We start from the raw sequence: 14,844 nt of genomic DNA, 5'->3' as shown, positions 1-14,844 counted from the left end.
CTAGACTAACTAATCTTATTATCAAAGTTTAATTACTTTACAATGTTAAAGCTCTGTCTACACTATCAAACTAGTTTGACAAAAAAAGTGTGATGTGCCCAAATATGGTCATATGGTGATATGACATTGTTCATATATGGGCACATCAAATGTTGTCAAAAACTTTGAGTGTAGAAGAGGTTTAAAGGTTAGTAACAGATAATCATCTTAAGTCCAGCTTCTCAACAGGCCTGCAAAGATCTAACTGCTACTTTTAAAATAATTTAAGATGTAGTGTAAAGTACAGGGTACATCTATTGTATATTTATGTTGTAAAACTAAGCCGTAATGCAATTCCTTTCGAAAAGACTATATAATTAGATCTATTCCTGTGTCTGAAGGAAATTCCAAGCATTCTAGTTCTCATGAACTTTACTGTATGACCACTTAAAATTAATGATTTACATAGCAAATCTAATTGGATTAAAGCACAAAGTTGTGTCCGATGGATCAATTATATCTTGTTTATGAACTGACCGACACCAAAATTATTAGTGCGCTGTTCGGTTTCTAAATGCCAAGGTGATTACTAAGATAAATTTAAGAGATACTAGAAGGCATTTTAAAACTAAAAAATAATCTAAATCTAAATATAAGTTTAACTATAACTCAAAACCACACTGAAACACTCTCAAGAATCAAATCTAAAACATATTTTTGTAAGTACGGTAGTCATTTAATTAAACCAATTAATCCCATCGTCAAGTTGATCTGACATTCATCTTGTTGACTTCTTGATATTCAACACCCAATTGGTCAAAAGCTATATTGGTCAACTTTGTACTGGTCCAAAGCTATATTGTCAACTTTGTACCAACAAATTATGCAAAACAATGCAAACATCATTTAATTTCTTTCATTACTGTGATTTTAACAGATATTTTGTATTTCTAATGTTTCTATATTTTTCTCCAGTGTTTTTCTAAAACCATTTTTACCAGAACAATGTACCGATTGTAAAGTAATTGCTTCTATATCGGTATTAAAATCTGAAGGGTGGAAAGGAAATATAACTATTGTTTGTTGTCTTAATTTCAAGTAGTGGACATGGGCTAGAGATATCGATATCCAGAGCTCCAATTAAGATTGATATTAAAGCAACTTTGGGTATGTTCAGACTCACGGAGTTACGGTGGAGTTATCTACGCAAGGCGTACGGTAATCCGTGGCGTTAAAAGTCAAGGTGTTCAGACACAACGATTAGCATTCCAAACGTCTTGCGTTTAAAGCGGAAGTTCTGTCATACCGAAACGGCCGATGGGATACATACACACAATAACAACAACAGAGCTGAGAGTGACACGCGCGCGAAAGTTTACAACACTAGCTAGGCCTAGCAATATAATAAAATGTTACCTTCAAATGTAATGGTTTTTTTGACGATTTTTTTGCAAATCCTTACAGAAGATAGATATTTTGAACATAATTATTACACTGACAATGACTTGACCATTATTTGTATGATTTTAATTAATTTTGTGAAATCATGTCGCCGACGCCAACTTTGTCTCAGGAAGAATTTTGCAGTTTAGATGCAATTTCTTTAAAAACAGCCATCTTGTTGCCGGCGCTAGCTTTCCAATTTCTAATTTCTATCTTGTCTATAAATTCAGGGCTGCCCCATAATGAAACCAAATCAGCCACTTCTGTACTTTTCCATGTAACACGTTTCATTTTAATTCGAATGTTGCTGTAGATCTAGGCTAGCTCGAGGAATAGGCTATATTGTTTTGCTATTAAAAAAAAACCTCGCGAATAGACTGCTGATAATTGCGGTCGTGTCTTTTCATTGGCTGACGTTGACCAGAGGTTGAAATCACTGATGCATCAATGGATTAGCCTTATGAAATCTACCCTCTCCCGCTGGAGTTATTAACGCCACTGGCGCGGAGTAACAGCTCCCTAACGCTAATCCGCGGCATGGTTCAGACACAAAAATATGTACGCCGCGTACATAACTCCACCGTAACTCCGTGAGTCTGAACATACCCTTTGTATTTAAAAATTTAGATATATCTTCAAATCACTTAGGATTCCATGGTCTCACTTATTTTCCAGAATTCATTTATAAATTTGAAAAACACAGTTTGTCTATTATATGTATAATAACAGAACTAAATCTAAATCAAAATTTCCACAGAATACCAAAAATATTGTTGTTTATAATCTTTGTAATATTACATAATCTCCGCTGAACAAGATCATATACTTGCACTGATGAAGGGCTAGTGTTGACAGAAAGCTCTGCTAACTTTTCTGGCGGTTTTACTTTATCGTTTTGATTTTTCTTTTCTCCTTTTTTTTTGTATCTCCATTGAGATCCAGCCACTGATACCCACAGCATTGTCATTTTTTCAGTAATTTGCCTTTGCATTTATATTTATATAATTTTTGTCTATACATGGTTGTCACTCTTAAATATTTCTATACGGGGAGGTGCCGCATTTACGGGTATATTTTCGAGGGCCTGGTAGCGTGGGAAAATATGGAGAGTTGGTAGCACAAGTGTGGGAAATGACAGGGTGAAATTAGTATGTTAAGTCCCTGGCCCGCCCATCCGTGTCAAAATGTCACGTTTTATCGCCAAATTTTGCAGGGATTTGAGCATACTGGATGCTATAAGCCCAGCTGGCTATATAAGCCCATTGCGCGGCCCATCGCTCTAATTACCTTTGAATAGAGTTTTCGCATCAGCAGAACAGTACACGAAAGCATAGCCGGCCGGACAAAATCATTCAACTGTGACCACTCTTGATCAAATCGTCTCATGCACCGCGGACTCGTGATAAACTTGTCAAAAGACGTCCTTTTAACCATCACTTAGTATTTCCTTGCAGCAGGCCCCAAGAAGTCAAGCATCACAAAATGCAATTACCTGTTATAGCATTGTTTCATTGTAATTACAGTAGAAATCAACTGGTGTAGTGTTTGCATCTTTGCCAATTGGCAGGTGGTTTAATACTGTAATTTTCATTCATTACAATAGATTAAATCTTGTTTGAAAATACAATATTTCAGTAAGGATTATCTAGCTATTTGTACTATTTTATTACCCAGTTAATGTGCCCTGTCACATCTTATTTGTAAAATATTTATTTCATATATTTTCTTACCATTGTATTATGTCCAGTTCATTATTAACTGCAAACATATTGTTGTAATATCTGGTGGTATTGATAGCAGTCAGTAAAGGGATTCATGTTCCTTTTTTAAACTACTCATGGGTGAGGTGAGTCCCGTGTTCTCTGAACGTAAATGAGCTGTTAGGAGCTCATTGTACTAAGCCTCATTATGCATTATGGCATTATGTGATAGGGTGGCCATGTTCCTTTCCACGCCACATTTTTTCTCCCTAGTATTTTCAACTAGGTACTCATTTACAGCTGAGTGGACTGGGAGTTGTTGGGAATTGAACCCGGGTCTATCTGTATGACAGTCAAGTGTCCTAACCACTCGGCTATCCAACTCCAATAAACTACTCATAGTGTGGCAACAATTATATATTCTACATTGTTGTTTTAATTACTTATTGTACCGTATGTCTGTCTCGCCATATTTAGTCATTAAAAACGGGACTGGATAAATGTAGCTGTTTGTTGGAAATTTAAATGTTGATTTTTAATCTAATATATGTATGTAATTTGTATCTGTACAGTAGGATTTCTATTATTAAAGAATAGAAGTGTCTATTCCTATCCTGCAACTACTGTTAAATACCCCTGTTTTGATCACACAGCTGTCATGGTCATAATGGCCACAAATACCTGTATATGTTTCATTATTTTTTGGATTTTTATGATTCTGTTGAAAATAAGTACTTTCTTATTCAACTTCAGATTTTTATTTTCATGCCAAAATGATCACTCTTTTCACTTTATAGGGAGTCACCAGATATGTATTACATTGTTTAAACTACCTAACTACTGACAAAAAGTCATGACTTTATAGCAGAATTTTGTCAAGTATTTGGCCATTAAAGGAAATTCTTTGTGATTTCTTTTACAGGTATATTGATTTATGTACATTTAACCAGATATTATATTTAAAATTCATGCCTGTACCCGCGCTTTATAATGATGATTGGTGCATTAGTCTTTGGCTATTCACAAATCATAAGCTTCCTACAATTTAATATTGTAAGACAGCTTATTCAAAAGCACGGATTAATAAAGTAAATGAGTTTTTTGGAAGAATATTGGAATGCTACACCTAGGGATATGTTTCTGATGATGCGTTCTGTAGAGGAAAGAAATGTAATGTAACATAGTCATTAACTGATGAACAAATGTACAACGCCTATGGATATTCTCATTGATGCATGTAAGATTCAATCAAACTAAAGATATACAATCGGAGAATAAGATAGTTCGTTTTACATTATACGTTAGAAATACAATTTTTTAGAAGATTAATTCAAAATCATACATTTTAATTTTCCTTCTAAAACAAATTGTCTAAGAATACTAGCAGGACCAGGTTCTCTCAAAGCCTAATTTAAAGTAGACTCAAAACTCAAGGTCAGCTTTTTTCTGCCAGTGTTTCCACTTTTGTATCTGCCCAGATCCGACTTGGACTCTTTTTAGCTTCAACAAGTCAATATTTAATTTAACTAATTTGTGTAGTACACAGATGCAAAGATCAAATCAAAAAGGTGGGATTAGCAAATATTAAATGGAAAAAAAAGAAGAAAACATGACAATGCGTGCATATACTGATACTGATAGAATGCAAGGTGCAGTGCACTAAAACAGTATCATGTGCTCAATTATGTATTACCAAGAGCCCTAGAGAAAACACATCTTTTTTATTGATTGTGTCAACCTGGTAAAATATTATGAATAAATACATAAATTTGCACTATAATGGCATTTAGTATATGTTTTACAAGAGTCTTGGGAAGGTATATCTATCATCATACTTCCTATTCTTGAAAATATATTTTAATATCGCATATCTGAAGACTCGTGGGTATTTATTACATCTGAGACAATATCAAGTTAATTTCTTTAGTACTTCTTTTTGTTTAAAATACCCCTGTTTTGATCACACAGCTGTCATGGTCATAATGGCCACAAATACCTGTATATGTTTCATATTTTTTGGATTTTTATGATTCTGTTGAAAATAAGTACTTTCTTATTCAACTTCAGATTTTTATTTTCATGCCAAAATTTATAAATATACGACTAATTATATCCTTCAGTTCTATTCTATCGCACCAAGCGTACAATTCTATTAAATTATTTTTTGCATGTTCAGTTTTTTTTTCTTGAGAATTTTTTGTATCACGAGGCTGGCTATTCCACATTTGAAAAATGACTTGTAGTGTGCTATCTACAGTGTAACCAGGACCAACATCCGAGTGATGTAATTTGTGTGGCCTATTTTCGACATTCAATTCCAGATGGAAGAAATAAATTGTAGTAAAGTTTCTCTTTACAGTAGGTGTGTATATAAAACAAAAATAGAGAATGTGTTTTTATTTGTTTGTTTCATTCATTCACTCATAAAATAGTGGTTTAGTTCTTGTTGTGATGATCTCTATTGCAGCTGCTCAAAACAAAGCTAGGGGGATACGGTGTAGGTGAACCTGTTATAAACAGCAGGCCCCACAACACGGCTAAATTTGAACCAGAACATGGGGTAACCCCCTACTCATCACAAATGATTCTCTGAGTTCTTTGGAGTTCTGCGTGCACATGTACACTGGACTTTCATTTTAAGTAAGAAGACTTATTCTACCACCAGAACCAATGGCCGAGTATAGACTTGAACAATATTATGACTTTGGTTTGTGGGCCTTTGAGGCTTAATTGCTTGGTCATTCAACTTAGTTGTGATGACTACTAAATCTTGGATACCTAATCCCATGAGGTTGACACTAATCAACTTTTACTATGCTTTTATAAAAGTGTGCATTAGTTGAGAATATGGTAGCTATTTTTGTAAAATGTATACATTCACATTCACACTTCATTACATGAAACATTGATTATGAGAGATGGGAACTTAATGCTATTCTATAAAATGTACTTATAAATCTGCTTGGAGAAGTCTTTTTTACAGGTTATTAGCCTGATCATACCTTTTGCATTATTTACTAAAGTCTGTGTAATTTAAACTCTGTCAAAAACTTTTTAAACCATGATTCAACAGAAAGTTGAGAACGACTGGTCAGTCTTTATTTCTAGTGATTAAAGTTAATTAAACAGGTAGTGTATGTGGAAAATGATCAAGACAAAAATTAATACTGGTAATGGTATTCATATTTGAATCAATACATATATGCACTGATGTTTTAAGGGTTTTTTGTTTTGTTTTTTTTATAATAATACATAAAAAAACAAGCCCAGAGTTGATTATTCAAGTAGAAAAATTTGACCCAATACAAATAATTCTACACCTACAGTATCTTTATACTAATTATGTTAAAATTGGAAAAAAGCGTTTGTCACCTGAGGCAAAACATTTGATGGACATGTGACTTGAAATACAATCTTAATCGAGAAATTATGAAATGAATACCCCATTTATATCTGGTTATCAATCTATTGGTTTTCATAATGGAAATGGAATGCTTTACAGTTTAATGTACTTGGGAGTTAGGACAAAGTGGTGAAAATAGATGTATTTAATGATTCATTGGTTCACGGTTATAATCTCTCAACATTATTAATACAAATTTAATCCCTTAAAAGTAAATCTAACATAATTATGTTGATTTAAATTCTACTTTTCTAAAAATAGACTTGAGGCCCAAAATGTTCCAAATTCAGATAAACAGAAAAACAGATATAATATAGTTCAGACAGTAGTATCTGGTATGACATGATGAGTAAAGTTCTCTTTTTCTCTGTCATTGAATGGCTCCTTCTTTTTATACTTAACAGAAACCAAAGTTAAATATCCCTAAAAGAAGTTCTTTAAAAAATATTTCGTACTTTATAAAAGGAAGTTTTTCTTCTGAATGTGGGTGTTCTTGAAAGGAAGTGTTTCTACTGACTGCGTGTGTTCCTTTAAGGAAGTGTTCCTACTGAATGTGTGTGTTCCTTTAAGGAAGTGTTCCTACTGAATGTGTGTGTTCCTTAAGGAAGTGTTTCTACTGAATGTGTTTGTTCCTTAAGGAAGTGTTTCTACTGAATGCGTGTGTTCCTTTAAGGAAGTGTTCCTACTGAATGTGTGTGTTCCTTTAAGGAAGTGTTTCTACTGACTGCATGTGTTCCTTTAAGGAAGTGTTCCTACTGAATGTGTTTGTTCCTTTAAGGAAGTGTTTCTATTGAATGCGTGTGTTCCTTTAAGGAAGTGTTCCTACTGAATGTGTGTGTTCCTAAAAGGAAATGTTCCTACTGAATGTGTGTGTTCCTTAAGGAAGTGTTTCTACTGAATGTGTTTGTTCCTTAAGGAAGTATTTCTATTGAATGTGTGTGTTCCTTAAGGAAGTGTTTCTACTGAATGTGTTTGTTCCTTAAGGAAGTATTTCTATTGAATGTGTGTGTTCCTTTAAGGAAGTGTTCCTACTGAATGTGTGTGTTCCTAAAAGGAAGTGTTTATACTGAATGTGTTTGTTCCTTAAGGAAGTATTTCTATTGAATGCGTGTGTTCCTTTAAGGAAGTGTTCCTACTGAATGTGTGTGTTCCTTTAAGGAAGTGTTCCTACTGAATGTGTGTGTTCCTAAAAGGAAGTGTTTCTACTGAATGTGTTTGTTCCTTAAGGAAGTGTTTCTACTGAATGTGTTTGTTCCTAAACGGAAGTGTTCCTACTGAATGTGTTTGTTCCTTAAGGAAGTGTTTCTACTGAATGTGTTTGTTCCTTAAGGAAGTGTTTCTACTGAATATGTTTGTTCCTTAAGGAAGTGTTTCTACTGAATGTGTTTGTTCCTTAAGGAAGTGTTTCTACTGAATGTGTGTGTTCCTAAACGGAAGTGTTCCTACTGAATGTGTTTGTTCCTTAAGGAAGTGTTTCTACTGAATGTGTGTGTTCCTAAACGGAAGTGTTTCTACTGAATGTGTTTGTTCTTTAAGGAAGTGTTCCTACTGAATGTGTGTGTTCCTAAACGGAAGTGTTTCTACTGAATGTGTGTGTTCCTAAACGGAAGTGTTTCTACTGAATGTGTTTGTTCCTTAAGGAAGTGTTCCTACTGAATGTGTGTGTTCCTAAACGGAAGTGTTTCTACTGAATGTGTGTGTTCCTAAACGGAAGTGTTTCTACTGAATGTGTTTGTTCCTTAAGGAAATGTTTATACTGAATGTGTGTTCCTTTAAGGAAGTTTTTCTACTAAATGTGCATGTTCTTTGAGGAAGTGTTTCTATTGAATACGCATTGTTAAAAGTTTCTAAATGTGATTTTCTTTGCATTGAAACGTTTGTAAGAATATAAGTCAGTTCATCATATCTATCAAACTGCGCATGGACTATTTTCCTGTCGTATAAACCTTTAGAATAATAGACCAATCTTGATATTTTTTTCATTACATTACATAAACCTTAATATATCATGCTCAGATTGATGAATAGTACTGTGTATTGATTATTATCTTCTTAAATTCTAATAATTTTTTCACAAGTATAAATCATGTATACGTGATGTATGTAGTTTCCGGATCTACCTTAACATAATACACCTGCCATATTTATTTGTATACGGAAGCAATTTTCTCTTTCTGACAATTTATCATACATTGCAAATACATTATAACCCATGGTAGTTCAAATAACGCATGTGTATGGAGTCGGTGTTTGGTCATACACAATAAATACATTTTGTTTAACTAGATTTACAATTTACACATTAATAATATAAGATTTATTAAATAGACATGAAGATAACATTAAGCTATTATTAATGAGCAGCCGTAGAGGTAGTAGGTTTTTTCAAGATTAATAAGAACCAAAAAGTGTGAATAAATGTATTTAACAAATTATTTGGTCAAACTTTGAGAATGTTTAATTAAATACTACTGTATATATTTATGAATAAATACATTGTTTAGTAGAGAATGAGAATTTCATTACAGTTTTTTTATAGTAACAAAATAAAACATAAAATGCCAGTGTCTCTGTAATGATTTATTTTATTGATTCAAAAACTTATTATCTATTTGTTTTTTCATGTACACTCTCTCTGTTTTGAAGGTTGAAAATAATGTATGAATTCAACCTCTATTTTGCTTTATTTCTTGCAGTGTAAAAGAGGATAGTGAAAACCAAGCTTATGATGCTGAATCGAGCTCAATTATTAAGCTAAACAATGCCACCATCTTATACTTGAAAGAGGTCAACAAGTTCCTGGCTCTTGTTTGTATATTGAGAGAAGGAAACTTTGATAGACAAGGTATAGTTGTTTGGATTTTTTTTGGTACAATTGTGCTCCCTGTCATAAATCCCCTCTATCAACCTTTCACTACACTCGCCTACCCTTTTTAAGTGACTCCTAAAACAGTGTATGTCGATCTAGCGTATCTCCCCTAATAAAGGTTATGTTATCTCGTCAATCATTAGCTTTTTTTTCATAAGCATACACTACTGTAGCTCATGTGGATTTGTACAGTGTGAACAAACCCTTTGATATTTGTGACTTTCTCAATTAAATTGAGTATTTTTGAATTATGTACTTGATGCCCCTTTTGCTGTTAATTTTCAATATCAATATTAGTTTTATTATCTAAGGCCAAAGTACATTAAGCAATTAAATTTGTGTACAACCATAAGCCATTGGGCTATAAACTTGCAGACTGGATCAAAACTTAAGACTATACGGTAGATTTTAGCCATGCTTTCTCTCACAGTAGGAACTGATTATTAGCAGTATGATATGATTTTACATCTAAGAATATTAATTACTCCAGAATTTAATCTGTGATGTTAGTAATTTCAATTTTCTAGGTAATTTACAAAACAAACCTTCTATACGAACATTAATTGGTTTCAATTAAACTACTGTCATTTATACCTAGAAGATCACATGACATTTAACAGCGTTTGTTTGTATTGCATATTTGTTTGTGTTGCATAGATATAAATAGTATGTGAATCGCCTTCCTTCGTTTTCTTGAAGCTAAAAAATTGAATTGAATATTGTATTTGAATGTCATTTACAGATCAGTTATTGTGGTGCAATTGTATTGCTAACTTGTTTTTTGGAGGAAAATGAAGTAATATTTTGACCACACAATTGGCATATTCGATTGAAAACTTCCATGGTCAACATTAAATCCGTATTTTGAAATTTTTTTTTTTTTTTTTTTTTTAAACCATATATAATGAGGGTGATCCATCCAGCTATTGCTGATCATTAGGAACCCTCAGAGGTTCACAAGACAAACATTATATACAAGATGCAATACATAAACAAAGTTTTATTACAAGTCTTTGGGAGTAGAGTTGTAATTTAGTCCTTTGAAAAAAATCCTGACATGTGACGGGACTTGAACCCAGGACCCTTGGAGTTGTAGCCAAGCATCATAACCACCAAGCCACAACTCCACTCTAAAGCCACAACTCCACTCTATCATTACTTTTTGTTTTCAAATGGTAATTTATAAAATCTTTGTGCTCAACAGAAAATAAATTTGAATAGAAAAGATTGTCCCCAGTATTTATGTTGGCTGTTTCTATTGCTACAGTATTTATGTTGTCTGTTTCTATTGCTACATTATTTATGTTGTCTGTTTCTATTGCTACAGTATTTATGTTGTCTGTTTCTATTGCTACAGTATTTATGTTGTCTGTTTCTGTTGCTACAGTATTTATGTTGTCTGTTTCTATTGCTTTAGTATTTATGTTGTCTGTTTCTGTTGCTACAGTATTTATGTTGTCTGTTTCTGTTGCTACAGTATTTATGTTGTCTGTTTCTGTTGCTACAGTATTTATGTTGCCAGTTTCTGTTGCTACAGTATTTATGTTGGCTGTTTCTATTGCTACTGTATTTATGTTGTCTGTTTCTATTGCTACAGTATTTATGTTGTCTGTTTCTATTGCTACAGTATTTATGTTGTCTGTTTCTGTTGCTACAGTATTTATGTTGTCTGTTTCTGTTGCTACAGTATTTATGTTGTCTGTTTCTATTGCTACAGTATTTATGTTGTCTGTTTCTGTTGCTACAGTATTTATGTTGTCTGTTTCTATTGCTATAGTATTTATGTTGTCTGTTTCTGTTGCTACAGTATTTATGTTGTCTGTTTCTATTGCTACAGTATTTATGTTGTCTGTTTCTGTTGCTACAGTATTTATGTTGTCTGTTTCTATTGCTACAGTATTTATGTTGTCTGTTTCTATTGCTACAGTATTTATGTTGTCTGTTTCTGTTGCTACAATATTTATGTTGTCTGTTTCTATTGCTACAGTATTTATGTTGTTTGTTTCTGTTGCTACAGTATTTATGTTGTCTGTTTCTGTTGCTACAGTATTTATGTTGCCAGTTTCTGTTGCTACAGTATTTATGTTGGCTGTTTCTATTGCTACTGTATTTATGTTGTCTGTTTCTATTGCTACAGTATTTATGTTGTCTGTTTCTATTGCTACAGTATTTATGTTGTCTGTTTCTGTTGCTACAGTATGTATGTTGTCTGTTTCTGTTGCTACAGTATTTATGTTGTCGGTTTCTATTGCTACAGTATTTTAGTTGTCTGTTTCTGTTGCTACAGTATTTATGTTGTCTGTTTCTATTGCTACAGTATTTATGTTGTCTGTTTCTGTTGCTACAGTATTTATGTTGTCTGTTTCTATTGCTACAGTATTTATGTTGTCTGTTTCTGTTGCTACAGTATTTATGTTGTCTGTTTCTATTGCTACAGTATTTATGTTGTCTGTTTCTGTTGCTACAGTATTTATGTTGTCTGTTTCTGTTGCTACAATATTTATGTTGTCTGTTTCTATTGCTACAGTATTTATGTTGTTTGTTTCTGTTGCTACAGTATTTATGTTGTCTGTTTCTGTTGCTACAGTATTTATGTTGTCTGTTTCTATTGCTACAGTATTTATGTTGTCTGTTTCTGTTGCTACAGTATTTATGTTGTCTGTTTCTATTGCTACAGTATTTATGTTGTCTGTTTCTATTGCTACAGTATTTATGTTGTCTGTTTCTGTTGCTACAGTATTTATGTTGTCTGTTTCTGTTGCTACAGTATTTATGTTGTCTGTTTCTATTGCTACAGTATTTATGTTGTCTGTTTCTATTGCTACAATATTTATGTTGTCTGTTTCTATTGCTACAGTATTTATGTTGTTTGTTTCTGTTGCTACAGTATTTATGTTGTCTGTTTCTGTTGCTACAGTATTTATGTTGTCTGTTTCTATTGCCAATTTTGGTTATTTGTTTCTGTTTGTTTTACTACTTTAGATTTTCTATTATCTGTTAATATAGTATGTTTTTTCTATTAGTCTAGCAATTATACAATTTCAAATTGTATTAAGCACCAGACAACATGGCAGAAACAAAGATTAAATGATACCATTATGGCGCTTTAGTTAATTCCAAGTGTATTCATTTATCTAGTTACTTCTACATTTAGTAGACATTTGTACTATACAAATTGTCAAACCAAACATATTACAGTTATTGTATGTCTACTCTTTTCAAGTTATATCTTAATGATAATGTAACTATTTTTTTAAAGGTAATTTGTCAATCTGTGGTATTATGGTTTAAAACAAAGAGTTCAAATCAAAACAGGCCATCTCATATGGAAGTACAATACTTTATACTTAACAATTATATTATGTTGATTTGCGTCATTACACACTCAAGTATCTGTTCTTAATGTTCAGTCAAATGACTCCAGATTTTGATGCATCATTACAAGCGATTTCTTTCAAACGATCAGTGTCGGGGAGATTTCACATGGTTTATGGTAGTTTATTCTTGGTCACACCTTAATAGCATTAACCGTAAAATACTTTGCGGCAATCAACATTGCTTCTAAAACAGCACATTCAAAAATATAAACTCCCTTGTATTGCTTGCAGCCCATTAATTACAATCATTATCTGGATGCCAAAGCAGGATTTAGAAATGCGCTTTTATTTTTATTACCTAATGGTAATCATCTGGCGTGGCATTTTAACATGTCTCTTCTCTTTAACACGCTACTCTGTATTTTTGCAAAGTAACTTGCATTGTTATTGATGTATTTAATTGTTGTAATGATGGTGTGCAAGCACAACAATATATTTACTTAGTAGAAATTATATCAGAAACATACATGTAGTAAAATATTTAGACCAATAAAAAAAACTGTTAATGACCAAAAACTTTTGAGGTAGTGAGAGAGCATTTAATGATGATGACTGCAATATACTTTAGACTGAAGTCATTGAGATTATGTAAAAAAGGATAACAAAAATGTATTCAATCAACTACTTGTCCAATTGTTATAGCGCCATTCTAACGATCATTGCTCATAGCGCTGTCAAAAAGAAAATTGGAACAAGTTAGTTTCAAGTGGCTTGAAACTGTTCAATGATGACAAATTTCTATGTGTAATTAGTAATGTTTCATACTAATTTATTTTCTGAAGGAATTTTTGTTACATATGTTTCATCAACCATAACGTCTTTAAAAAGTGCTCTTTGAAAATTTCTTGCATTAATCTGTCATAAATTAATAAAATCTATTATCAAATTTATGATGAATAATTAATGAGATTCTTGTTTAGATGTATAATCCAACTGACTGATAATTTAGATTTTAAATAAAGAGTAAAAGGAGAAAAACAAAAACATGTTTTCTCCTAAAAATGTTTACTACCTAAACTTAAAGATGTATTGTCCCCCTGAAAAATAATTTTTTACAATTTTTATTGTTGAATATGCCATGTTAATGTCACATAATAGTTATTGACTTCGACCAAAAATTGGATTGAAAAAAAAAATTAATTACCTGGAATTTAAATCAAAAAATGGTCAAATTAGCTGCCAGCCAATGGATTTTGGATTGAATTTAACCATTTATCATGTTATTTTATAAGGAAAACATTAATTTTTTTTCGTTTTTTTTTCTATAGAAGTGATTAACTTTAGTAAAAGTACAAAATAACCTATTCAAAGTCTGATTTAATTAATCTTCATTTTTCATGTTTTTTGGGAACAATACATCTTTAAAGGCGGCTTAGCTTTAAGTTTGGCTTAAAGCTAAGGCTTTGTTGTTAAAATGACTACCAATCCCATGTACTCTCTAATATGAAATCATTGTATGTTATTTACCTTCTCTAGAACACTTATTAATTTCTCATTTCTCTGGAGAGGTATCTTGCTCAGCTTTATTACCTATTAGTGGTCAAAGGTTAAATCTACTCCTAAGGATCATATGGTATTTTTCCAATTCATACTCCAAATCTTAATTATAAGTTGGATATTAAAGGTCAAAGAATCAAGTGTATTGCACACAAAGTCTTCAATGATTGAATAAGTGCTGTAGTCTATTAGTGCTGCAGTCAAAAAAGCACCGCATCAAACATTATTTTATATTTAATCAGCCATTAGGTACGGGAACAAGAAATGCATTTGTTTTTTTGATCATACTTTTTTTTAGTTAAGTATTTTGCACAAAGGCGCCTCATTGTTCTTCTTCTTCTCAATTCTTTGAGTTAAATTGAAAAATTCTTTTGTATTAAATAATTTTTTAAAGATTTTTTATTACAGCATATGTGTGCTAAATTTCTTATTCAAGATTTCTCTCTACTCAGTCTTAGTGGCTTCATCATATAATGAGTTATTATATAATTTTGTATATTACTGCCTCATAACCTATTTTAACCTAACCTAAGTTTAATCGGGGGGAAAACATATTGCTAACCCCTGACATTTACT

At 32.2% G+C, this 14,844-nt stretch overlaps 1 protein-coding gene across 3 annotated transcripts in view; it reads left to right on the top strand.

Annotated features, from left to right (window-relative positions):
• Positions 1-14,844, top strand: part of LOC140054519 (ras-related GTP-binding protein C-like) — an 86,348-nt gene that overhangs the window by 67,687 nt on the left and 3,817 nt on the right. For all 3 annotated transcript variants that reach the window (XM_072099551.1, XM_072099559.1, XM_072099542.1), the window contains exon 8: positions 9,222-9,370. In XM_072099551.1, coding sequence (XP_071955652.1) covers positions 9,222-9,370 — 149 coding nt within the window. The remainder of the gene's footprint in view (positions 1-9,221; positions 9,371-14,844) is intronic.

Source organism: Antedon mediterranea, chromosome 1 (genome assembly GCF_964355755.1).
Source record: "Antedon mediterranea chromosome 1, ecAntMedi1.1, whole genome shotgun sequence".
NCBI classification, from domain to species: Eukaryota; Metazoa; Echinodermata; class Crinoidea; order Comatulida; family Antedonidae; genus Antedon; species Antedon mediterranea.
The sequence above is the reverse complement of the archived record's forward strand: the minus strand, read 5'-3'. Positions and strand labels throughout refer to the sequence as shown.